Below are 27,460 nucleotides of genomic sequence, written 5' to 3'. Positions count from 1 at the left end.
GAGTTGGAGTCCAAACATCTTTGTAGACATGGTGGCCTCGTATGTTTGTTTCAAACTTCACAATAAAGGCAAATGAAAAGTTTCTTGGAATAGTTCTAGCCATGTTTCGCCCTCTCTTGAATGTACAGCGAAGTCATTGCATTGTTTGTTTACCTTTTGAAAAAATGGAATGCGGGAAGCTATTGTAATGCTTGATTTTGGTACGAAAAATGAAGTCGTTCTAGTGTATAATAAACAAAATATTTCTAGCGAGCGAGGTGTGTGTGTGTGCAAAATAACATGGCTCCAACCGAGAATTCACACAAAGGAGAAAAAATCAAATCCTATTCCTTGGATCTGAAGAAGGAAGTCGTGGAATATGCAATCAATTATTCAAATCGCCAAGCAGGAAGGCGATACAATGTTGACGAGAGGAGAGTTCGTGAATGGAGAGCAAAAATGGAAGACATCAAAGCCAGGGTTGCTGATAAAGGTGGACTGAAAAGAAGAAGACTTGATGGTGGGGGAAGAAAGCTCACGAACGACGACTTAGAAGAAGAAGTACTCATCTGGATAATGGATCGTAGATCAGCAATGCTTAGAGTTTCTCGAAAATTAATAATGAAGAAAGCAAAGATTATCCATGACAAAAGCACCGATGACCCTGCTGTAAAAGAGAGCTTTGTAGCCAGTCGTGGATGGTTGGAAAAATTTATGAAAAGAAACGGACTTTCTTTAAGGAGAAGAACAACTACCGCTCAAAAGAATCCTAGTTGTATGGTCGACAAACTTGTCATGTATGTTTTACAGTGCCGACGATTACAAAGAAAATTTAAATACTCCGCTGGTTCAATCATTGCGATGGATGAAACTGCAATTTGGTCTGACATGCTCTCAGGGACAACTGTAGAAAGCAAAGGAAAGAAAGACATTCCTTTAAAGACCACTGGCCATGAGAAAGTCAGAGTTTCTGTGTGCCTTACAGCAAAGGCTGATGGAACACGGCTCAAACCATTCATCGTTTTTGGGGGTGCAAAGCGGGAATGTAATGCTCTAAACGAAGAATACAAATCTAAATGTATTATCGCTTCATCTTCAAATGCTTGGATGAATGAGGAATTGACATTAGAATACATTAAAACAGTTATTGGTAAATTTTCTTTTCAAAAGCGATTGTTAGCTTGGGATTCCTTTGAATGCCACATGATGCAAACAATCAAGCAACGTTTGAAAAGTTTCAATGTTGATTCAGTTATCGTCCCCGGTGGTTGTACTCCGTATATTCAAGCCCCCGATGTTTCGTGGAATAAGCCATTCAAAGCTCATGTTACCGAAGCTTACGATACATGGCTTAGTGAAGGGATCCACGAATATACAAAAGCAGGTAATATGAAGCCACCTCCGCGAAGGAAAGTAATCGAGTGGATCTTAGAAGGTTGGAAAAAGCTGTCAAGTGAGCTCATCGTGAAATCTTTTAAAACATGCGGTTTAAGCCTTCCAGTCGATGGTAGTGAAGATGACAAGATCCACTGTTTTAAAAAGGAGGGAGCTTGTCCTGATGGGGCATCACGGCTAAGAGAATCCCTGAATATCTTGCAAGAGGAAGAGAGTCAAATAAATCCTTTTGAGAACATAACAGATTCGGATGTTGAGGATGCATGCGGGCCGTTTCATTTGATTGACTCTGATCAAGAAAGCGACGAAGAAATTGATGTTTGAAATTATCTTTGTTATATTTGATAGAAAGAGAACAGGAAAAGACACGATAATTCACCCGTTATTTCTTTCTCGTACGTTACTTACCCCTCTATAGAACCCCAAATCTATCAAAAAAACTTTTACTAAGGATAGCATTCAACCAACGGATTGAATTTGAAGAATAGGCAAAAACTTCAGAAACTTGAAATCTGAAATTTCGAAATAAGCGCCGCCCTCTATTAAGCGCCGCCCTCTAATAAGCGCCGCACCTAAAATCACAAAAATTAAATAAGCGCCGCGGCGCTTATTAGAGGAAATACGGTATATATTTTCTGCCCATGGACAACATATTCTTCTTCTTTAACGTTGTTCGTATCGTCCAGAATTATTTTCTTATATTTTTTAGTTTATTAATTTAGTTTATTATTTAAATATTTTTCAGATTTGATACCACTTCTTTGTGAAGCTTTTTTTACTGTCTTGAATTGGGAAATGGCACACTGCTTCCTACAAAAGCAAGTAAAACTAGTGTAGATATCAAATATAGAAGGAAGTCTTTGAAAGTCGAGAAAATTACAAAATAAAGCGTAAAAACTTCGCAATTAAGCATTTTCAAAATTTTTCACATATAAATTTGGAACACTATATTCTCATGAGGATTAATTTTTTTACAGCTATGAAAAATTGTATGTATCTTGTATATAACTTTTTAGGATAATGCCTACCTGGAGACTTCTCGTATGCTCATCGTGTTTTTGGCTCAACTGATGTTGATGTTGTATTCAGACAGCTCAACCCCTTCAGATTAGAAACATTCTTTTACAACCATGTTGTCATATGGCTGTGATATTCCAAATGTTCTGGTTAACTCTGAGAGATTGAGCTGTATAAAAGTGGCAATAAAGTTTTACTTGTAGTAACAAAAGCAGAACACTGGGTTCGTGGACAAATGTGATAGTTGACAAATAAACCACCTTTACATGGTGAAGTAGTCCGATATTATCAAATTGGATTTTTGAAGGATGGACTATGTTGTTTTTGTTGTGATGGCTGTGATGTATCTTTGATAAAAGTATAATATATATTATTTAGGCGGAAAATGTTTCAGATGTTCAATTCCATATTTATTTATTTATTTGTTTGTTTGTTTGTTTGTTTGTTTGTTTGTTTGTTTGTTTGTTTGTTTGTTTGTTTGTTTGTTTGTTTTGTTTGTTTGTTTGTTTGTTTGTTTGTTTGTTTGTTTGTTTGTTTGTTTGTTTGTTTGTTTGTTTGTTTGTTTGTTTGTTTGTTTGTTTGTTTGTTTGTTTATTTATTTATTAAATATTTTTGTTGTGTGTGATATGATTGTCAATATGTAAACCGAGAACGTACTAATTTTGTTGTCTGTAAATTGTGATTTGCTGGAACAAGTCGGTGTTGAGGTCCATGACATTTTCTTGTTTTTATCTGATTTTGAAATGAATTCAGATGATGATTGAATAGTGAAGTCACAAGCTGTTGAATTCATTTTTTCTTGTGTTACAGACTTTATGGTTACATTTATGATTGGAGTTGTGCTAAACTGAAAAACTGTTGCTGGATTCTGATTTATCGGAATCTCGAGGCGTTGTTCTATAGCTTAATTCAAAGAAAAATCTTAAAAAATTGGTCCATGGGTCTTCCCATATGTCTGTATGTATGTTTTTTCTACCAATGTCAATTTGGTGTGTATTAGGTGGCAAGGTTATACAAAAACATATTAATCAGGTCTTTACTTTTAAGATAAATATATTGCTCAAATTTGCAAACCGTGTCTGGAAGTCCTGAAAATACAAGTAATTCTTAAAGTGCTGTTTCTTAAGTCAAATCAGTATACAAGTTCTTACAAACCCACATTGAAATAGTGTAGACATATCCGAAAATTTCTACGAACCAGAAAATATATATCTATATTATAATACCCGTATACGTCTGTCCGTCCGTTCGTCCGTCCGTCTGTCTGTCACGCAAAATGGTAGCTTAGCTGCGACGGGCGAACCCGTGGATATTTCCACGGGCTAACGACTATTAGTTAAAATGAATCAGTCAAAATCTGAAAGCTATAATTTGCAACCCTCTCAGTCTATATGGTAGTGACGTCACAACTTTGACGTCAACATCGCCATAGGCGAAATGGAGAGGGCTGTGAACCGTGGCTTTTCACCGTAAATAAATTACAATCTGATTTTTAACGTGCTCTGTCTGCAACACCTGGATCGTCGACATCATTCGCTTGGCTAACATTTTTCGTCAAATTTACACTTAGTCACGCGACTTATCTCACTAACCCCTAATCCGCGCCTGAATTTTAAAAAAATTATTGTTCTGTTTGTCTTCCACAATTGTTCTAAGATTCGGCACGTACGTCCATAGATTGGGCAGTCCAGTCTTAAGACTGGCCACCCATTTGTCACTGTCGGAAGATTGGCCTGGCCAGTCTTAAGACGGGGCGCGTTCAACGATTGGGCAGAACAGCACCACAAAATTTAATTTATGAGCTAGCTATAAAGTAATGTTTCTATATTATATAATAAAAACTAATTATAGTCAGCCAATGATAAGGCTAGCTGGCTATTTTCTACTTGTTTTACCTTTACACTTTTACCTTAAAGTTTTATTTACCAATTCTTTTTTTGTCTTGTAGAACAATGGTTGTTCAATATGCCCCACAGGAATTACCTGGTGGAATGATTGGCCTTCATACTCTAGTTTTTTTAAAGATTGAAACCCGGATAACAACCAAATCGCTTTTTGTTTACCCTTCTCCCCTTTACTGCGCCATTATGATATTACGGGAAGTTTACCGGCACCGATAATTTTCTAAGAACTCGTCCCGCGGAAACGCCAACTCCAATTTTTTGAAATGTCGCTTTTTTGGGAAAATGTCGGAAAAGCTTGTCCTCACTATGACGACTAGTGCTAACGACGGGGAAAAACTTGATTCGAACGAGAAATACCCCACATAGTGCGGAAAAGGTTATGATAAGTTGGGAAATGTCTCGACGCCGGCAAAAATTCTATGAAACGAAATCTTGAAAAACGGCAAACACGCCATTATTTGCCGTCAATGTCGGATTAAAATTTATTATAACTTTTTCTACACTAATTCAACCATGGACAATTGAATTCAGCCGTTCGTTAAACACGACTGATTGCCCTCATAGCGTTCGACAAATATCTGACGGAATTCAACTGCGTAGGGTCAGTACTTAACTCGGCCGAGCGTTAGAAATGCAGTAGCTGTACGCAGAATACTTTATGCTTCTCAGAAAATATCCAGCGGGAATAACCAGTGGGAATTTCCAGCGTCTTACCAAACAGCATCATTTTATTGTTTAAACGCTACCGTGAATCGCAGATATACAAGTAAGTCAAAATCTTGCAAAAAGGTTAAGGAATACGAATATTGGCACTGTAGAAATGGCATCATAAATACCAATACCTATACTTTTGTCATTGATAAGTTCTTAGGTTGCCATCTGGTTATATCCTATCTTGCTATTAGAAATAAATAAAAAATAAAAACAATGAAGAGAACCCACCTTCTGTAATTTTGTTTTGATAGTGCGTTATAATATTGCAAGTATCTACTTTGAAACAAATAGTTTTTTACAATAAAATAGTAGCAATGAGGAAGACTCTATTCTACTTTAAGACGGAACATTTTATTCGTATATTAGGACCTCAATTTCTATAATAATAATACCTGTTTTCTATCTGTGTGTGTGTACGCAAAAAAGGTTGCCCTCCACTTATTGCAAAAAAACCAAACAACGGTAAATATATATTGTATCTTTGGTTGGAGTTACTTTGCAGAATGAAAGTTTGAGTCTAGTTTAATTTTTTTAGGAACTTAATTGCTTTGAAAAATGCGAGCATACCTTAACTTTATTAAGTTTTATCAAACCAAAATTTGAAAGATAAAAATATTATTATTGTTTTGTTGTTACAAGCCATGAGAAGTAATACATGTGGTGATTTAAAGCCCGTCAAAAACAAAAAAAGAAATATTTAAGATGTTAATATATTTATCGTTTTTACTTTCATCTCCTATTCCCATTTCAGATTAAATGCATTTACTTTCTCTAAAAGAATTTTACTGAAGTCAGAGTCAAGGTTACACAAAATAATGGCAATATAAATTCATATTTCTTTTCCTTTCAGTATGCGCTGATCTTAACAACACATGTACCTTCCTTAGCAACGTTAGCCTAGATTGTCAAGATCCTTACTATCGCCAACAATGCTCAAGGACCTGTGGAACATGCACTGGTCCTGAGAATGATCGCTGTGTATTTTTTACAAACCATATGCATACCGGTGAATGTAAACATCTGGCTTAGCTCGGACATTGCGCTAACGATAGTCACTTCTTCATCATCGATGTTTGCGTGAGGGCGTGTTGCAAAAAAGGTTTTTATAGAAATTCTTATGATGTATAATTCCATCTATTTCAATTGATACGTACTTTGTTAGTATTAATACGTAGAACCTTGCTATAAGTACCGTGGAACCTCCTTAAAACAGACATCCTCTAAAGAGGGCACATCCTTAAGACGGACAAAAAATTTCCTCCCGGACGATTTACTAATAAACCCTTGCAATAAACCTCTCCAAAACGGACAGTCTAAAGCCCAAAAACCTCCTAAAACGGGCAGTCCTTCAAAGTCCCGCACGGTTATTTCTCCCAGAATTTACCTCTACGAATCAGACAAAGAAACGTTTTGACCAGCTGCGAAAGTTTGCAATTATCATTTGCATAAAATTAAGGTGCAATTTTTACTTTTAATCTTAATCCTGCATGAATTCATTATATTTTACTGATCTTTATAGACACTAGTGGGTATTTTCGAGTAATACTCAATATCTGTGGTCATAGAATGTATGAAGCTAAGAGGTTTAGCGAGTTGTTCCTAACAAAAGAATATGAAAACTATCATACAACATAGCAAAAAAAGAATAATAAAAAATTAAAATTTGGCAAAGAAAGGGACGGCCTAACGAGGGTTAATAGTGCTTACAGTATTCTTTAAAATAAACTCACTCCTAATCAGTTTCCTTAACATAGACAAAAAAACTTACCTAATGTGAAATTTACAAATAATTAAGTGATTTATAAATAACAAAATGCAGCCTGATATAGAGTTGTTGGTATAGTGGAAGAATAATCTAGCAATAGGACCAGTCTTGATGTTTTTTTGGTCTGCATTCTTCAGGGCATGGCGGAACGCTGTTGGAACATGGTCGTTTACATCCAACAAACCCGCTTGTTCTTGTCAGCCTCCTGCTGGGAAAAGCATGAGATTGTGGAAATTTCGTGCATTGATAGGAGTCGTGCTGTATTGCGTCTGTTTTTACCAAAGGCCAAACATGCTCGTCAAGTAAATCTTCATCAATTTTCTCGTGATTCGATATTAATTCTTGAAAGACTATTTCCGTGACAGTGTTATTTTTGTAATTACGAAAGCAAAATCCGTGACTCGTTATCCTCTTCGACTCTTGCGGAGAATCTCGCATACAGTGAAATAACTTTTCGCTTTCCAGCCATTGCTCTACAGCGTCGAATTCACGATTTAGTAAAGGACTGTCAACATCTCGCACGCATGTCACGTCAACAGTACTATCGCCTATTGGTAACAATCTCCAAAAATTGCGTTTCAAATGTGATATATTGCCAAGTAACAAGATCTTCCTAACATCACAAAAACGTAAATTTTTGTGTATCTTTGTCAAAACATGCTGCGTTTTGTTTGGTAAACTTCCATCATGGTACACACGCAGCATCCAGTCATGGTAGGTAGCTGAATTAGCAGCTTCAGTTGCAAGGACAGAAATTCGTTTGGTTGCATTCTTTGTTCTTCGAGCGTTCAAAGAATAAGACAGAATCCACGAGCCTGGTTCGTCCTTCATATCATTTGAACAAAGGTTCACCGGACTTGGCTTACGTGTGGTGCCTTCTGCTGTTTTTAAAGATGGTGGATCATTGTTCTTTTGTAGAAAGACATTTTCAGACTTGATTACTAACTCAATGGAAACTTGTGACCGTTTGTACAACCAATATGGTGATAGAATAATCACAGAAATCGCAACAGCGGTAAAAAAGTTTCTAAAGTAACGTACTGCTTCTTTCATCACGACTATGGTGTTTTGTGCAAAGTTTTCTCATGTAATCTAAAAAGCAAATAATAATTCATAAAAGGACATTTCTGCACGCCAAACATGGAAATAAAACATTATTTAAATTTACTGCTAAAACCAATCAATTCATTTCATGCAACTCTGAAACCCTATCCTTGTAATACGTTTTTAGAAAACATTTCAAATTTCTGGAATGACAATATAGTAAAAAAAAATAGCAAAATGGTTAAAATGTAAGATTGTGATTAATTCATTAATGGAGAGATATAGCAACAGTAGATTGGGAATATGGTGTCCAAATAAGTGTAGGTACGGTTTGTCTAGTTGAGTATGATGATTGCCGCCTTAATATAAGAGGATACAAAGCAGAACCTTGGAAACAAATCAGGCGCAATTTAAAGTATTAAATTCTTGAGATTTCTTAGCACCAACATACCATTAATTTTGCATAAAATTGGAAATTGTAAAATTGCAATGTAATCAAATCGTAACATGAGGTCTTTTCCAGTTTTGAATGCACTAGAAATAACTTAAATTATTTAGTGTGTGGCGTTATGATGTAGATACACAAACCTGATTTTGAAAATAAAACTTGTACTACAAAGTGGCTGTCGAACGGCCGTAACGTCGTAAAGAGGTAATTTTCATCTGCACTAGAAACAACATATTTTCCTTAGCGTTCCAGATATGTGTTTATTGGTTGGAACTGTATTTCTGGTTCTTAACTTTGAATCGTTTTAATATTTATCCTAACTGCTGAAAAGAAGGTAATGTATTTTCCATAATATACATATAATGTAATAAACGAACTGCTTTGATTTAGTTACATTTAAGTTTTTTAGGGATAAAAATTTGGACTAAAAAAACGTAAGAAAACTTTTTTTTCAGATTGTTTTTGTTTTATCCATATATTAGTGTCGGCTACATATTTCCAATTAACAATTAAAAAGTGTGTTTTTGACCAAATACCTAACACTCCCGCTTCCAGTGTCGTTTGTATATTTTTGTGTAGTAGCTGCAATGCTACTTATGTTGGCAAAACCCAACGACATATTAAAGTTAGGGTGTCTGAACATATAGATATCTCACTGCTGATCAGAAAACGTGTTGCCCTGTGTGGCCTTTATAATTAAGAAATATGCTTGTCAGCAAATTCATTTAGGTGACTTATCACTTTAATAGATTTTTTCTGCTAAAAAAGATTTAAATTAATTACAATACTCATCAAAGTAATTAGTTATATCTACTACTTGTTAAGAAATTTGTATGAGTAATACAAGTACAATATTCATGAAAAACGTTGGAATTATCAAAATTACAGTTCCTTTTTGGTTTTGTTTGTTACACCTGAAAAATCCTTGATAACATAAATGTTCGTATCTTTTAATCTGTCAGCATTTTTTAGTATTAAAAGTTTGTGTTTTCAGTTCAACAATTTAAATATTATTGTTCATAGCCTGTTGTCATCTCGTGATGTATGTCTGTTTAATGTACTTTTTCACTTCCTTATCCAGGTCCTTTAGTTTGTCATTAACTTCCTTATTTCCAATTTCTTTCATTCTGTCTTTAAAACTGCTAACTTGTTTTAGTAATTTTTTAATTTTCTCAGTTACAAATTTTGCGTTCCTTGTGATTATGTTTGGTAATGTCTGTTCTGGTAATGTGCGGTTTCCCCGACGGATTTCTTTTAATATCTCTTTAACGCTACGTTACATGGCTATGATACTTACTGAGTTTCAGTATTTTTAAGTCCCATGCCTGTCGGAGGCTTTGATATTGGCTATTACTTAGCACTACCCCTAAAAATCTCTATGAAACCTTCATAACTGGGAAGATGTAATAACATTTGTTAGGATTGTCCTTAGAACTTGAAACTACAACACAATTTTATTTCATCAAGAAGAATCATTTTCTATGTTTTGAACACTTGATTAATCCGATTTCCTGATTTATTTGGATTTCACCCAAAAATCGGGGAAAAACGGATTTTCGGGCGATTTTTGGCAATTTTTCGGGCGATCTATGTAAAAAACAAAATATGCTAAATAATTTTATTAAGCTCTCAGAAACTTTGCAAACAGATTGCAAACATTCAATTTTAAGCAGACGGTGGCATTTTGAAAAAATTTCAAGCTTTGGATGATGTAACAGAAAATGTGCTGACGCAACCAAAAATTTATTGCCGCAATTTTGTTCTTTTTGTGACGTACTATAAATCTCATAAGTTTGATTCTATTTGAACTAGCCTATCAAAAGTTATTGTCATAATATAATTGAAAAACCCCTGACCGAATAAGTTTATGAGAAGATGTTGTTAAAGAATTCTAAAAGAAATCAGGCATCTAAAGAGAAATAAAAATAAAAAAAATATGGCAACGAAGGGAGAAATCAAAACAAACTCGCTAGATGCGAGGTTTTCACTATTGCAGATTGTTGGAAACTAAGTTTCTTTTCAGATTCTGTACGGTAATGTTTTGCGGGTCTGACTGCGCATGCGCAGTGAGTTAGTATTTAAGGGTTCTTCCTCGATCGTCAGTTGGTCTTGGCATCGCAAACTTTTGCTAAAAATGTTTGATGTTCTTCATATCTTTTATTTTTCATGTACCACCAAACTTCAAGTTTATGATAAAAATTGCGAAAAAACAGAGTACGAAGATATATATTGTAAGATGCATGGCATGACAAATGGTCATCTCCACGGTTTTTCTTCTCCGAAAAAAGGCTATAAAGCTCTCACGTTTGGCTCCATGGACTGGTGAAGTTTTCTTATCCAGTCGCTGATCATCATGCCGTTCCTTATAGTTGTGAAGTTAGTCGGAAATTGATGCTTATTGTGCTGTATTTATGTTTTTCAAGCGTGTTTATCACGCTTAATTAGCCGGTTTATGTTTTATGTTGCATTGTCAAGCCCACGAGGCGAAAATACGTGTATTGTATACGTGCTTTGCCGAACCTATGAGGCGAGAATACCAATTATCACCACAGTGAGTTGTTAATTATTCTTAATCACCCATTGTTGGGAATAAGTGAAAAGGAATTTTATTTAGTATTAAGATGTTAAAAAACAAATTCAAACTCCCTTGCGACAAATTAAAATAATTGTTTATTTAAAGGCTTTAATCAAAGATTCTTTTTGCCGGACCATGTAAAGAGGAAATGTTATAGAAACTAGTAGTTAAAGCATTAAATGTGATTCGAAAAAAAGTAAGTCGTTGATTAAATCAACAACGAACCAATGAGCAAGAAAATACGTCAAAATAACACTCTAGCGACGGTAAATTTGTTCTTCAAATTGTGTGTATAGCCGACTGTATCTGGGCACAGTTTTAATTTTTGTCACACAAAATCAAGTCTTCTTTCCATCATAACATAAGGCAGAGTTTTTCATGCACTTAGATTGACTAAACTACGCGAAATATTTTTTATTTTTAATTGTCTACAGAAAAAACTACTGCTATTTTTAATTGGCTATTCAAATCTTTAGGAAAGAAAACTTGTATTTTTGTATAAAGGTCCTGAAAGAGCCAGAACTTTCTACCGCAGAGAATTAATTTCAAGAATGATTTTTAATAAGAGGCTACAATGTAAAGTCGCGTGACTTAAAGACTTATCTATCGGCTTCAAAAAGCCTCCGTACATGAAATCTTGGAGGAAGAAACCTCTAAGTTGAAACAAAGTAGCTAAATCCGCGTCGACTACGACAGCAATTAAATCTACTTTGAACTGATCCCTTTAAATATAAGTTATTTTATATCAAGGAGATTTAAAGAGAGAGACAGAGGTAGGTTTAAAACTTCTTGGTTATATGAAATAACGTTAACATCAATTACGTTTAAAAAACCTATAACTAAAGAGTGAGGAAACTTATTGAATTAAGATATGGAATCGTAAACTCTGTGCAGATATTACCTGTAAAATTTTCATATGAGACTTCACATGAGAAATAACTGAAACAAGATGACTCTGAATATTCCTCCAACTGCGGAATAATAGAACCGGTTAAAAATGTCACATTCCGTATATCCCCCACACATATTAAAATCCGGCAAACGCGTTTTGCGCAAAAAACCGACCGGCGCACTTTACTCCTTAGTTCAATATTTTTTTTCGAAAAATTACATTACAAAGAAATATTTCAGCAAGACTCATTCTGGATGAAAACATGACCAAGGCTGGAGAAGATAAAAATTCTATATATATCTAAATGTTCGAGTCTGTAAATTACATACATGCCGGAAAAATAGCCATTTTTGTTTTCCACCGCTATGAGCTCGACTTTCGTGTAAGTCACTAAAGTCGAAAACCAACAGCCGTTCCGTAGCCCCTTTAATAGTCTGACCTTCAATAAAATTAAAATTATCGATAGTTCCCATCGTAATATATTGATATTTATTTAAATTGAGTTCTGATTAAACGAAATATTCAATATACATAAATCTGTGAGTAAAAGCATATAAATCCTTATCAGCAATTTGTTCTTGTGCATAAAAAAATTAAAATCAAAACAAAAGCGTCATCCTACCTGTTTAAGAAGTAATAGAAAAAAAAACACAAAAAAAGACACAAATTACACTCCTTTGCCAACATAAACATAAGTCGATTACGTGCCAAAAACGTTCAAACATTTCTCACTCTCATAAATTATGCGCCTGCGCGTGCTCGCGTATGTTTTTGTTTTGAGTTTCTACTATGTTTCAATAGATTATTAACTACTTTAATTGCTTTGTGACTTTTAGCTAATGAGTATTGTTCCTACTATACAAAAATCCAGCGCTCATAATTAACTCTTTAATAATTAAGGCACCTTCGTGCCTTTCTATATCAATATAAGCCGTATTCTGTCTGTTTGCTCGCAAGAAAAACGTCGTGTTACGGAAACACAAATGCGTTAAGGGATGGACAGCCGGAACAGAACTTTGTGTCTGTGACTTTTGTAACTACTGCAGTGTGTTTAAATGGTTTAATCTAAATAACTTGGAAATAGTAGCAAACATTTTACGTCAAAAGGTTAATAGGAGACAACATGGAGCACATTTTCTGTGACGTCATCAAAAGCTTTCGGACGGGTTAGCTATAACGTATAAGATGTATAATTTTTTTGTCATTCTAGCTTTTTGGACACTGCATGTACTTGTTGTTGACTCATGGTGAGAACCATGTGTTTAGCTACGTGTCAGTAGATCAATTAATGGCGCAAAGCCATTTTGATATGATCTCCTACGTAACAATTTGATTATTTAGACAATCAGCAACGTAATGACTTCAAAATGACTTAAATGTTTGCCACTTTCTCTAACACTTACTTGAAGCTTACCGCCCGTAAAAGAACAAGTTGACTCTTTCCGAAAGACCTTTAGAAATTGTCTATCATTTCGTTTTACTCATTTGTTGTTTTTCATAGTTACGTAATACACCCTTCCTGGATTAGTTTTCTTCGATGTGGCGCTGCTATTTCTCGACTTTGACAAACAAGATGAATGTGATTTTTGAAATTCTTACCTGAAACTTGATAATATGTGAATTCAGATTCAAAGAGCAAACAAACAGCCTGTTGAATGGGGTATTTTTTATTTGGTCAACACCTAGACAAAAAATTAGAAATGCGAAATAAGAGTTTTGATTGGCTGCTTTAAAACAGTTTTTTTAAATTAGGTGATAATTGATAATTGACCTCTGGTTGAAACTGAGGCTTTTGTAGTAAAAGTTGGTTTCGAAAATTAGGAATACTTGACGTAACATTGATACCACCAAAACAGCATGCCGGAAGTTGAAAATTTATACACACACCAAATTAATGACGCTGAATATGATCTTAAAGTCAAATCATTAAAATCATGGGAAACATGTATTGTCTTACATCATCTCAGTTTTCTTCTTAGATATTCGTACACTTTCACAAAAATAATCTGTTTCTTCACCAATCGAAATCATTTGAGATATTCAGGATAGTTTGGAAAATGCTTTAAACACGCGGTAGATGGTACAAAAAATATTAGCATCTAAGTATAAAACGTTTACTTCTAGTGCGGAAAGTTTTGGGATTAAATGCCAGCCGACTCATGCCAGAGACTATAAAAGTTTGAATCTGTAGCAGCTGTCTAGTTGGTCAATTAATCTACTTTCACAGCTTTTGTATCTCAAATGAGATGTACTAGAACTATGAATGTGTACTTGATAATTACAAACTATATAGCCATAATGAAAGCAACAATAAAATATGATCAAAGGAATGTTTAAATAGATCCTTTTTTGTTTAATTGCAATACTCTGAAAATAATTCCTTCTTTTAAAATGCCATTAGGTGTCGTTGGTAGATGACTGCATATGATAGAATCGGAACAGTAGAAAGAAAAGGTAAATAAAAAACAAAAGGGGAATAGAAATAACGGTTTTAATGCACGTTTCTAATCATCCTCTAATTAACCAACATAGGTCATTTTTGACAGCTAAATTAGCGTAATTGGCTTTCCTCTAATTTCCAGCGCGCACGTATTTTTATACATAGTAGTACAGTTTCTCTAGGGGAGTGGTACCTATATGCGGCCAAACAAGGACCTTACTTTAGGTAAAACTTAAATTTAAGTGAAGTCTTTAGCTTTTGACACATATAAAAATATCGAGAAAAATTTGTTTTACGTAGTGGACGTACCATGTGACCACACACTACGTTAGGAAAAACACACTAATGTGAAAACTTGTATAAGAATTTACAAGAAAGGTGCATGTATAATTCTTTTAAATGTCTTTTTTTAAAGAATAAAAGAAATTTTACACCACGTGTGAAAAAAACCCAGAAAATACTTAATATCACAAATTATTACCTGACTGATACTAGTAACGAAAAATAACCGGGGTTTACAGCTTATTTTGACAGGGCTTTATATGGAGCTTTACTAATTGGTTTGGGAAGCCATTTTTAAAATGGCACCATAAAAAAAACAAAATAACTTTCATAGTAAACAAGAAAATATAAAAGTTTCAGATGAGATGGAATCAGGTAATAAAATCGAGACTGTAAGATACAACATCAAAATATCATATTAATTCGATTCAAGTTGATGAAATATTTAAAAAAAACTTTAAAATTCCTTTTACCGATTAAAAAAACACTTGTTCCATGATGTAATGAATTATTGGGGCTGAAATGTCAGCTTACCCCTTTCCAACTGCACTTGATTACCGTAAAACGTGTACCTGTAGGAAATTCTAGGATAAAATCGTTGTAATGACTGGTCTGTGTAATAAAGTAATAAAATCCAAGCCTTTCGTATATTGTTATCATATTGCATTATATAAAAGGGTATTACAATATGCTAAATATGCAGCCATGACCTATTTATTTTATGCAACAATTAACTAAAGTGGTGACAAGATTGCTAGGCATCACAATTTTGTCCTTTGTTTAATTAAATCATGCCCTTCGACAATTCCCAAAGAATTGAACTCATATAAATCGGGTCAACAGTCTAATGTAACTAATTAAACTGTTTTTAAATCCATTACAAAATAAATTTTCTTTGTATCGCTAATATCAACACTTACAATTCATCTAAATTAGGTTAGATATTTTTTTTCGCCTGTTTTGACATGTTTATCTAGAAAAAAACTTTATCCAGAGTCCATTTGTAGATCTGTGAATAATTTCAAAAGATTCTTCCACTTCGCATTCCTTTTGCACAGACTCCACACGAAACTTAGACATGATGTGATACAGAAATATTTTTTCTTCCAACATGGCAAATTTTTGACCGATGCAATTTCGAGATCCAGCTGAAAATGGAACGTAAATGTACGGATTTCTTTTTGAGAAACTATCCTCGCCAAAACGATCTGGGTTAAATTTTTCTGGCTCATTCCAATATTTTGGATTCAAATGCAAGGCTTTAACAAAGACTCCAATTTCAGTGCCTTTAGGTACAATGTGACCGTCGATCTTTGTGTCTTGCTCAAGCACTCGGGCAAAAAGAGCAACAGGTGGATGCAACCTCAACCCCTCCTTTATCACATAATCTAAATACTTGCATTCCTTTAATTTATCAATAAGACATCCACTCTTTTCCTCTATTTTGTCAATTTCCTGATGCAGTTTTTCCTGAACCTTGGGATACCTTCCAAGTAGATAGATAATCCAACTCAATCCTGCAGCAGTAGTATCATGTCCTTCAAACATGAATGTATCCACTTCTTCTCGAATTCCTTCAACATCAATCTCTCCCTTGTCGTACAAGTCGAGTAGCATGTCCAGGAAAGCCTTTTTTTGCGGCACATCACCAGTTGTGGCATCTGCTGCTTTTCTGGATTCGATGCGTTTGTTAATGACGCTTACGGTATAGTCATGCAGAATTTTTAAATCCTTGTAATAGTTCTTTCCAGACTGTGTAAGTTGATAAATAAACTTGGGCCAAAGCCATGGATTCCATTGCCGCTTCTGTAGATGTCCGTTTAGGGAGAACACTGCTTTGGCGTAATCTGAATTGGAGCTTTCTTGGGCGTTGGTTTTAACACCCATTGCAGTCTCACAGATAACGTCTAGGACAGCCAGACTGACAGGAAACTGGATATCAATTGCTTTTCCAGTGTTACATTTTAAGTCAAATCTGGAAACTAACGATTCCGCCTGGCGTGTAAATATCTCCACAAAATCATTCAGTATGGTGAAATGAAATGTTGGTGTAATTGCTCTCCTTCTCTGTTTCCACTTGCTTCCATAACTTGTCAACAATCCAGTTCCAAGCCACTCCAACAAAGGCCAATACAAAGTGGACTTTTTTAGCATATCTTTGCTACCGAGTACAGCTTCGGAATATTCAACTGTAGAAGAAAATATTGCTGGTATATGGGCGAACCAAACGATATAGAGGTTGCCATATTTTTTTGAATACTGCAGTATTTGTTGAAACATTAAATGTGGCTTCTTATGTAGGTATGGTGCTGTTCCAAGCCATGGAAAATGGGGTGCACTTGGGATGAAGGATAACTTTGAAATATGGTATTTCCAAAAAAGATTAAGAAGTAAACATGTGGTGAAAATAATCACAATGAATGTGATTATAAGTTGAAGCATAATTGATGTCCACATTGGCAGTGTTTTGAAAAATGCTTGAAGCTGCTTGAAATGAATTGTAGCGTTACCTAAAGAAGTATAAAATTTTCTCAGAAAATAATTTTTATAACAAAAGAATTAAATTATTTGAGATAAACCAACTAGCCTAGGCGAGCTAGCCCGCTTTGTTATCGTTTATATGGAGTTTCATCCAGCCCGCTTGCCAAGATCTTAGGTAAAAAAAGCGAGATCTCGTCAAGCGGGTCAGTTTGTCTCTCCATATAAATGAAATTTTAACTTCCTCTGAAAATTGCATTTAGGCGAGACCACAGTAGATGGGCTGGTCCTGCAACTGGGCTGGCTCGACTTCTAAATAAACAGCTCTAATAACTATATAGTATTAATAATTATCAATAATAAATATAAGATTTAAACCTTAAGACAAAATCTCAAAAAAAAATAATAATACACTCAGACAAATATGAACAAGTTTATTCATGTCTCTACAGTATTCTTGTTTCCAATGAACCCCTTTAAAAAAATTCAAAGCTATCCTAATGGTATGATCGCAAAATCAGGATTGACAACATTCTTGTTATCCAACTTGTGTTATCAGTTTTGTCAGTTAATAAGATCCCGTGCGAGAACAATAATATGCGTAGCAAAACATGAATCGTGAAGCATACTTTTAATCTTAGTTATAAATTAAAGTAAATAAAATTAACCTGGTTTCTATTATCTTTAAAAGAAGTAAAAACGCTTCTCTTTTAATTTATACGCTTTTTTTATACTCTATAAGAGCAAAATTTGACATCAAGTTAAAAATATCCTAAAATAGTGCTTATCTAGAAATTTTGCTCGCATCCTATATGGAATATAAGCAAAAAACTATGAAGTTACTTGTGGGACAAAATCCATGTTTAGTTTTCATTGTGTCGTAATGCTGTTTGTTGTGTGGTTTTACGTTTCGTCGTGGTACCCTTCATCGCGGCGCAGATTTCTTTATGGCGTGTTATTTTACTTACTCTTCGTCGTGGAGTTTACTCTTCTTCGAAGTATTTCATTCTTTGTTGCGTAGTTTAGGTTATGGTGTATCATAATGGTGTAAATTTTATATGAAATCACTATTCGTGCTGGCTGCCTTATGAAGTTTCATGAAACGAAGGGAAACTGGAAGAGTCATAATCTTTAAATTGATTAGTTAGCTTTCAGGTTGCTGTTCACTGTATATTGACCTGAGCAGTATCAGAAACCAGAGCAAAGCAAGAGTAAATAATTTATATTATTTATTGTTTGTGGTAGCTAGGTAAGTCAGAGTAATTGTATTTTTTTATGCTGAGTTATTTGCAAAATACATAATGTTTGAAACACATTTAAAAGCTATTTTTTTAGCATAAAATAGGTTGAACATTTCAATTCGGCTTTTTCTGTTTATTGTTTTCATTAAATAAAACTTTTAAACCCATTAAGTAATATTTTTTCTAATATCTCTGAACCTTCTTTAATTTTTTTCTTTTAAAGTTTGCAGTTTTTAACATTTTAGCCAGCTAGCTAACTCAAAACGCACGACCCACACTTATGGGGCTCATGTGGTGATATGAAATTAGTTCATGGAATTATTTATTTCATGTAAAAGAGCATGAAGTTAAGTACGCCTGTAACGAACACAATACGAACAATTATACGACACGACGAAACGTAAAACCACGCATTGAAGAACACGCTGTGATGAAAAACACTACACGACGAGAAGCACAAAGACGCAATAAAAACCATACTACTACAAGAATAATACGACGCGAAGAAAACAATTACGACGCGACGAAGAGCATACACGAATATTATCCCACAAATAGCCTCATTAAAAGACAGCTTAATATTGTATTACATTATTAATGTCAAACGTCAACCTCGTTCCCAGTGCATTTTGCTTTTTTGATGAAGTTAATAGCAGCAAAATTATTAGCCACTTCGTAACGAAGGCTCAGGGGCCACAAGGGGTAACTAGGAGGCTAAGAGTCACTCAGAACAAAAAAAAGCTCAATTTTCTTAAGTCTCATAAAAACTAACCCACTTTGATAGGTAAGATTACGTCATCATAAAAGCTGTAATATTTCCATAACTATTTCTTATTGACCTTTCCTTTGTTGTTTTGCGTAAATTGATGTTTCCATGATCCGCACGTAAATAATATTATTTTGCCCTTAAACCACGTCTGTCTGACGTCGCAATTTCTGCCGTCAGATTTCGGTTTTCAACAGACGTCGGCAGACGTCGCAATTTCCGACGTCAGATTTATACCGCAGCACAACATTGCGTCGACGTCGCTGCGATGCAGATTTAATAAACTCGGAAAGAGACTTTAGATTATAGAATTTAATCCGAAGTTGTTGTAATTTTCACTAGGTGTAAATTATATGAACACTAATGTAGTTTTAATAAACATATCTATATTTTCTGTGCTGTCAAATGGTATTCCTGTAACACAAGTTTGAAGATTGCGTAAGTAATAAATTTATTCGAAAAATTCTTCTTTGTAAGAGTGTTTAAAGACATCGCTGACCGTCACAGTCACTGTTCATTCATATCATGGTAAGCAAGTTATTTTTTTAAGCACCTTTTATATCACCTAAGATGGAGAGCAGTGCTTTTTTTCGTATACTGTTTAATTTAATTGGCGGGAATTTGAAATGTACAAGTTTGCACAAACTTGATTTAAAAATTTATTTATCATTTGGCGGTATTGTTGGGGATTACTTGTTAGGTTGTTGTGTATGCTTTATTGTTGTTTTTTTTCTATGTTTTTTTTATTATAGCTTTACTTGATAACCTGTTTTTTAAGGCGGGAGTATATGTTAAATTCATATATGTTCCAGATGTTTTTTTTACAGGAAACGCGTTTTACTGTCAATTTTTAAATCGCGAATTATAAAGAAAATTTAAATAGTAAGTTGATAAATTACCAGGGCACTTGCTGAAATATTATAAAACAGGGTCCATGCTCTATAAGTTTTTTTGAAACCTCCTTAAAAGTTAAGAAATTCCCAGGCTGAATTATTATGATGTGCGGATATCTTATTTGGAATATTTTTCTTGTAACAGAGTTCGATGCACTTTAAAAAAAAAACAAATGTCTATTGTTAAAATATATGAATGAACAAAAAAACTCCGCACACCGTTTTAACAGGGTTAACCCAAGGTTCATTTAGAAAACAGTTTTAAATAAAAGTTTCTGCTCACTCAGCAATTTTTGTGTTAAGTTCAAATCATTTTATTATGTATAAAGGTCTATATATTTAGGAAATAGTGAAAAAAGGGTATACATAAAACAGTGAGTAAATAATTTAGCTATTTGGACAGCTAAAAGAAGGGGTTACTGCCACCTTAAGAAACAACTTGGTCATTTTTGCTAATCTCGGTATTCTTTCTAATGTCATCCTTAAATTCGTTCAATTCGTTAAAAATTAGCTTGAATTTTAAGATTTTTAAAATATTTGTATAATCGCTTTGTAAACAAATTTGAAAAATTGATTGTCATGCCAACACTTCGGCATTTTCCAAATTTCTGAAAGAAATAACGAAATAAAAAGTAGCAAAATTCTTAAGGGTAAAAAAATATGTCGGTAATAACAAAAATCGGCAAAACATAAAAGTCTGCAAAAAATTTAGTCACTTCCACATAGGTCCAATTTTGCCTACAAATTTTTGAAATTATTCACCTTTTGCCGACTTTGATTTAATCTACTTTTTGCCGACTTAATTCTAGAAAGAAAATAACCACAAAAGGCACGGTTGAAACCTTACTATAATAGTCTATTTTGGCCAAATTTACTACATACATTCCTAAAAAGTCTACAAAAGAACAACAGTTATAACTCTAACAATATATACTTGCATAAGTAACCTTTTAAATGTATTTATTTGGGATATAATCTATGAGTCAGTTCGAAAGATTCTTCTACTTCGCATACGTTTTGCACAGACTCCAAACGAAATTTAGACATGATGTGATACAGAAATATTTTTTCTTCCAGCATGGCAAATTTTTGACCGATGCAATTTCGAGATCCAGCTGAAAATGGAACGTAAATGTACGGATTTCTTTTCAAAGAACTGTCCTCGTAAAATAGATCTTGGTTAAATTTTCAGGCTCATTCCAATATTTTGGATTTAAATGCAAGGCTTTAACAAAGACTCCAATTTTAGGTACAATGTGACCATTTATTTTTATCACACTCCAAATACTTGCATTCCTTAATTTGATCTATCCAACATCCATTAGTTTTTTGTCAATTTTCTGATGCAGCATTTCCTGAACCTAGCGATACATTCCAAGTAGATAGATTATCCAACTCAATCCTAAACATAAATGTATCCACTACTTTTTGAATACTTATAACATCTATCTCTCCCTTGTCGTATAAGTCGAGTACCATTTTCAGAGAAGAAACTTTGTGCATCACATCATCGTTCACTATATTTTCTGCCTTTCTAGATTCGATTTTCCATACGATATACTGATAAATAAACTTAGGCCAAACCCATGTATTCCGTACGTTAGCATGAGTGTTTACACTCATTGCAGTTTCACACATAATATTTTATATAGCTGGACTGATTGGAAGTTGAACATCAATTGCTTTTCCAGTGTCACATTCTAACATAAATTTTGCAAATAAACCTACTTGACAGCAATCCAGTTCCAAGCTAGCCAAGTCAATAAATGCCAATAAAAAGTGGACTTCCCCAGCATATCTTTACTACTGAGTACAGCTTCAGAATATTCAACTGTAGAAGGTATGATTACAGGTATGTAAGCGAACCAAAGAGTGTAAAGGTGGTCATAGTTTTTCAACGTTTTAACGATTTTTTTAACACAAGGTCTTGTATATAATCACCTAAATTGAATATTTTGAACAGCAGAGGGACATTTAGGAAAGAATTATTATACGGTAAGAAACAGCTTTAGAAAGCTTCATTCCCTCTTTCGAATGTGTTTTATGTGTCGCTTTCTTTTTCAAAAAAACTATCGAATTCGAATGATAAATTCGAATCTAAAATGTAAAAAACAAAACTGTTGTTGTAGAGCGGCTTTTGTTGTCGAGCGAGTATAAAAAGTTTATGTTGTTGTCAGAAATATTTGTTATAAAGAAGACGAACGTACGATGATATAACGCCAAAAAGAGAACTGATTGGAAATGTGTCAGAAAATTGTAGCTAGCTATACATTTTCAATTTGTTTTCTTTGGGATGAAACGAAGTTTAGTAATCGAAGTAAAAAACTGATTGGACTTTTATCCAAAGAACGTTAGCTACTACTGAGAAAGCGAAAGTAAAGCAGGTGTGTTCTTTAGATTATCTGGTAAAGAAATAAATTTAGGTGAATAGCGTTTTTAAGCCGTTTACACAATCAGAGCAAAACTTTCCCTTAAATATGAAGTTAAATATGTTTTGTCTTCAGCCTGAACATATTTTTGTTCTAAATAAACACATGTTTGTTCTAAATAAATATAAAAAGAATTTGCCAATAGCTATAGCAACTTATAGCAACCTTATTTTATTGAGGCATTATATATTTTTAGGCCACGAGGATAGTATTTGTCAAGAAAGGTAAGAACTTTTTTTTGTAAGAATATACTCTATATACTCAGTGTCATACTCTACTGTTCATACGCATATATATATATATATATATATATATATATATATATATATATATATATATATATATATATATATATATATATATATATATATATATATATATATATATATATATATATATATATATATATATATATATATATATATATATATATATATATATATATATATATATATATATATATATATATATATATATATATATATATATATATATATATATATTTAAACAATGGGTCAGAATATCCTAAGAATATGTCTAAGCTTGATTGTTTGTTTTAAAAATTTGTATGATGCACAAATTTAATTAGAAGTTTGCTTGTTTATTGCGTATATATCTCACAAACTGAATCTTTATCTCTCCAACGCAATGGGCAAGTACACCAGGTAAAGTTAAGAACATGAAGGCTGAAACGAAAAAAACACTATTCTTATAAAATATACCGTGTATATCGTAGAGAAGAATTTATATAAAATGTAAATTAAATTTTTTTATTGTTACTGTTTTTAACGCTACGAAGTGGTTGATGTCGTTATAATAAACCTTAATGTTAACAAAATTAAATCAATGTTTACATCTGTTACGTTACCGTTTGAAATATATTCGATTCTTAATTCGAAAATACTGCATTGTTATCGTGCACGGCACGTTTACGCATTGGGAGAGACTGTAAATTTTGCAATAATCTTTTTTGTGTGACTTAACGATTTTTTCTAATGTCTGGTATACTAGTTTCCCTGGTGTATCTCTGGCACGGCAAAGCAAGTATATAGTTTTAGCAGATTTAACTTTCTACATAACCATTGTTAGACACCTTCGATTATGTTAGACCTTTGCATTTTTATTTTAATTTATCTTTATCTTGTTGTTGGACCTGCTTATATTTTTAAACATTCTGTATAATGCAGATTGTGAGCAACCTCAATCCCAGGGCTTTTTTCTCTTTTATTTTTACTTTTTTTATTGCTGCACATGCTAATTTTCTTGGACGTTTTGTTTCAGCGGTTATAGATAGAATAATGCAAATTGTGACTTTTAAAAATTCAAATTACTGTGTTCTATGGACTCGATGAGAGATTCAGTGGATTCTTCCACGGGACTTCGGCTAGTCGTAGAAAAGAATTTATATAAAATGTAAAAAGTAATTTTTCCGTTGTTACTGTTTTTAACGCTACGAAGTGGTTGATGTCGTTATAATAAACCTTAATGTAAACAAAGTTAAATCAATGTTTACATCTGTTACGTTTTGATGGTTTGAAAAATTATTCGATTCTTAAATTCGGAAACACTACATTGTTATCATGCACGGCACATTTGGTATGATGCATTAGAAACTGTACGTTGTGGAAATTTTGCAATAACCTTTTTGTGTGACTTAACGATTTTTTCTAATGTCTGATATACTAGTTTCCCTGGTGTACTTCTGGCATGGCAATGCAAGTATAAATTTTAGCAGATTGCGTTAGACACCTTAGATTTTGTTAGACATTTTGCATTCTTATTTTATTTTATTTTCTGTTGCACCTGCTTATATTTTCAACGTTTTGGTTTCAACGGGTATAAATATAAGTTAATGCAGGCTGTGAGCAATCTCGATCCCAGGACTGTTTCTCTCTTTTTCCCGTCCCGTTATAAAAAAAGAGACAAAGGACTGAGGTTGGATTCAAAGTTTTAAAAATTCACATTACCATGCTGTATGTTTTTGTTTGGTATCCTCTACATGCATTTCATGGAGACATTCAGTGGATTCTTCCACGGGATTTCGGCTAGTCTATATTATAATACCTGTATACGTCTTTCTGTCTATCACGCAAAATGGTAGCTTAGCTGCGCAAGTAGCGAGACGCACGTGATGCGGTATAAAAAGGGCGAACCCGTGGATTGTTCCACGGGCTAACGACTAGTAACTAATAATTTTGCTGACGTCTGAGTTATTTCGAATATTTCGCTTGGTTTAGCTTGCTTAAAGATTTTTGCTTCTCTTTTAAGAATTATTGAAAAATTAATTTTCTTTTAAATTAAAACAGCATTTTAACTGTTATTCCCTAATTCAAGCTCTTTAGAGGCGCCAAAATAACAAAAATATTATTAATTTCGGCCAGCGCCACGCGGGGCGGAATCTTTATAATCGCTAGATGGAAGATAGATATATATATAGATAGAGACAGCACAGAGCCTGGACGCTGCAGAGTTAGTGGTGATACTGTGTACTTTTAGTTTATCGCAGTGCATGGTTTGCAGGCTAACAGAAATATTACCTCGTGTTCAGTAAACATTTTTGAAGGATGCTGTTTTCCTGCTTGTGAATGCTATAAGCTCCTGAAAAGACTAAAAATTGCTGTTGTAGCTAGCTGCACAAAGATAAATTTAAATATATTGGCGTTGCTTTTTGAAAAACGTTCCAAAATTATTTACCGAAAGTTGGACTTGGAGCTATCTGACTCAAGGGATAGTCATACATCTTTGAAAATTTGATTGAGGTGAACTAGCTTAGGTAATAAATATTTTAACTTAAAGCTTCCCTGTAGCTAGCTACTGTAGCTAGCTACAGTATTTTTTGCACTTAATAGAACACAATAGGACACAATGTTTACACCGTTATGGAATTTGTAAGGCAAATTAGCTTCTAGCTTTACTAATTTTGGATGGAAAAGGACCTATTAACTGCTGTAACTATTAACTATCTTTTTTAAGCTTTCCTCCCACTTCAAAACAACTAGCTAGCTTAATATCACTTGTATAACATTACTGTTATTTGTCTAAGTTAAGCTATACAAGCTATTTCTACGCAAATCCAAATGACATCTTGTCATGTCAATGTGGGTGAAGTCAGAAATAAAGTTGCTAAAAACACCACAATGGCTGTGACTCTTGTTACCCAGTCCTTTGGTACGACATGAGCAATGTCATAATATCAAAACCAGGTTAAATTTGAAATATTTTTAAGTGATTAACAAACAATTTAAATAGAAATAGTGACACAAATGGAGAAAAGTACAATCTTCGAGTGTTTGCCGTTTTCTGACCCAAAATTTGTTGCAGCTTTTCTTTTTGCCTTTTCGTCAGAAAAAAAACAACATAAATGTATCATCAAGTCTCGTCTTCTCATGAGCCTGACTAACTGCATTTTTGTTGATCTAATTTTTGTAGCTTTGAGGCATGTGCAATGAGACTATTGCGCTGGCTGACATGAAAATATCAAAATAAATTGATATTTAGATGTTTTTATTAGGTGTTAAAAAATTCGCTCCAATTGGCGCACAAGCTAATCGTGAATTAGCGCGAGATGGAAACCAAGCTTTAATGGGAAATATTTCTAGATCAATGAGAATAATAACCTTGGGCGACTGGTATAATTTGAGTCAGTACAGTTTAACTCTTTGGGTCGTAAACCAGTGAAATACTGAAAAAATAAAAAGTTGAAAAATATTGCCTTAAACTTTTTGTAGTCTGCAAGAAATTTGTTCAGAAAATGGCAAACGAATAAGTTTTTAAAGACAATGTAATCTATATAATAATACAAAAGTTGTGTCTGTCTGTGCTTTGTAAAGTAAATATTTTTATTAAAGTCACCAAAAAACTGTCTCAAATGTTAAGGCTGGACTTGAAAATATATATGTTTGCCGTCACCTGGCTGAGGGTTTTAGCACTGACCCGGTCAGTTGTTCGGGATTTTATTTTATTTTTATTTATTTTCAAAGTCTATCTACGATATATTTTTCTTAAATTTTGAAAGAATGTACCAATAAAAGCCATCAAAACACAAAGCTTATGAAGCCTGCGATCAAAAACAGTCTGTTATTACGAAGAATGTAAGGTATAGAGAACATTACAGTCGGCCCCTTTCCTTCATGCTGACGCTTTTATGCTCGGCTGGTGCATTACACTGAGACTCGAACAAAAGACGGAAGACCATTTGGAACCATGCCATAAGTCAGTTCGACCTTCATCGTTACAGAGAATACTGAGAGAAGAGTGCGCACCCATGCAAGTCAAATATAACCAGAACATGGAAGAGGTTAGGTGTTCTGTGCCTCAATACAGCTTTCGAACGATTTTTCTTGTGATGTAATACCAAATAAAGAGAAATCAAAAATGCTTTGAACTTATGGTTAATACGTTTTGAAAAACTCATTTTTATTGGGTTTTTAAATTATTTTAAATTATTAAAGCTATTACAACACAATCATAGTCTTGAGAACAAATAATTTAAAAACGAGGTGGTGACATCAGCTAACTAATGACAACCTGGGACCAAATTGGGTAAGATCCTTGAATCTGTTTTGTAATTACTACTTTGATGGCGTTATCAAAAGTCCTATACATTTTCTTGATCAGTGTTTCCAGATTTGTACGATTAAGGCAATGGTTATACAAAAAATTTGTTATTTCGGATGTCATCAAAATTTTTAAACCTGTATATTTCCTTAACCATTTGTCAAAAGCACATGCTCCAAGATCTTGATCAGAGTTTCACGCTATACACAGATGGAATGGGTAAACAAGTTTTCGGATAAAGTTTTGTGTACATTGCCTGTTTTTTGCTGATGTCAGCAAAAGTTTTAAACCCCTTGTATCTCCTTAAAAGTTTGTAAAAAGCACATAATCATATAGTAAAAAAAAATTATATGAAGGGGTAATTACTAAGCCATATATATACTTATACAACAGGCTAACCTGAAAACCAGAATTTGTCGGACAGGCGAATTCGTCGACTTCAACAGGCTAACTAGTATGTTATAAACATTTTTGAGGGTAAAACTTATTTGGGAGTGGGAGGTAAAAATGCAAGTTTCAACATATCTCAGTGTCGTACTCTGAGCCTAGCAAAAGGGGTCTTACAATCTGCTACATGGTCCATAAAATCTAATCCTAAGTCAAAGATTTTCTCAGAATCCCAGCTTCTACCCAATATTTTT

The 27,460-nt window shown here is 33.8% G+C and overlaps 2 protein-coding genes and 1 long non-coding RNA gene across 4 annotated transcripts; 1 reads left to right on the top strand and 2 right to left on the bottom strand.

Annotated features, from left to right (window-relative positions):
- Positions 1-6,586: 6,586 nt before the first annotated feature.
- On the bottom strand, positions 6,587-12,509 carry LOC130644200 (uncharacterized). 2 transcript variants are annotated; one of them, XM_057449712.1, is made up of 2 exons: positions 12,356-12,509; positions 6,587-7,866 (listed from the first exon to the last, which is right to left on the bottom strand). In XM_057449712.1, exon 2 carries the CDS (start codon positions 7,825-7,827, stop codon positions 6,865-6,867), a length of 963 nt encoding a protein of 320 aa, XP_057305695.1. In that variant the 5' UTR covers positions 7,828-7,866; positions 12,356-12,509; the 3' UTR covers positions 6,587-6,864. The 2 variants fall into 2 exon arrangements, with proteins under 2 accessions (XP_057305695.1, XP_057305703.1); XM_057449720.1 differs by lacking the exon at positions 12,356-12,509 and adding an exon at positions 11,743-11,842.
- Positions 12,510-14,356: 1,847 nt separating this feature from the next.
- LOC130644192 (cytochrome P450 4V2-like) lies at positions 14,357-17,219 on the bottom strand. Its single transcript, XM_057449700.1, has one exon. The coding sequence runs from the start codon at positions 16,910-16,912 to the stop codon at positions 15,425-15,427; it is 1,488 nt and encodes a 495-aa protein (XP_057305683.1). The 5' UTR covers positions 16,913-17,219; the 3' UTR covers positions 14,357-15,424.
- Positions 17,220-17,525: 306 nt separating this feature from the next.
- Positions 17,526-18,584, top strand: LOC130634718 (uncharacterized). Its single transcript, XR_008982143.1, has 2 exons — positions 17,526-18,182; positions 18,420-18,584. It is a non-coding gene; the product is annotated as an uncharacterized LOC130634718 (long non-coding RNA).
- Positions 18,585-27,460: the final 8,876 nt, after the last annotated feature.

The sequence above is a fragment of the Hydractinia symbiolongicarpus genome, chromosome 1 (assembly GCF_029227915.1).
Source record: "Hydractinia symbiolongicarpus strain clone_291-10 chromosome 1, HSymV2.1, whole genome shotgun sequence".
In the NCBI taxonomy this organism is placed as follows: Eukaryota; Metazoa; Cnidaria; class Hydrozoa; order Anthoathecata; family Hydractiniidae; genus Hydractinia; species Hydractinia symbiolongicarpus.
Note: the sequence above shows the minus strand (reverse complement) of the source record. Positions and strands in the feature narration are given on the sequence as shown.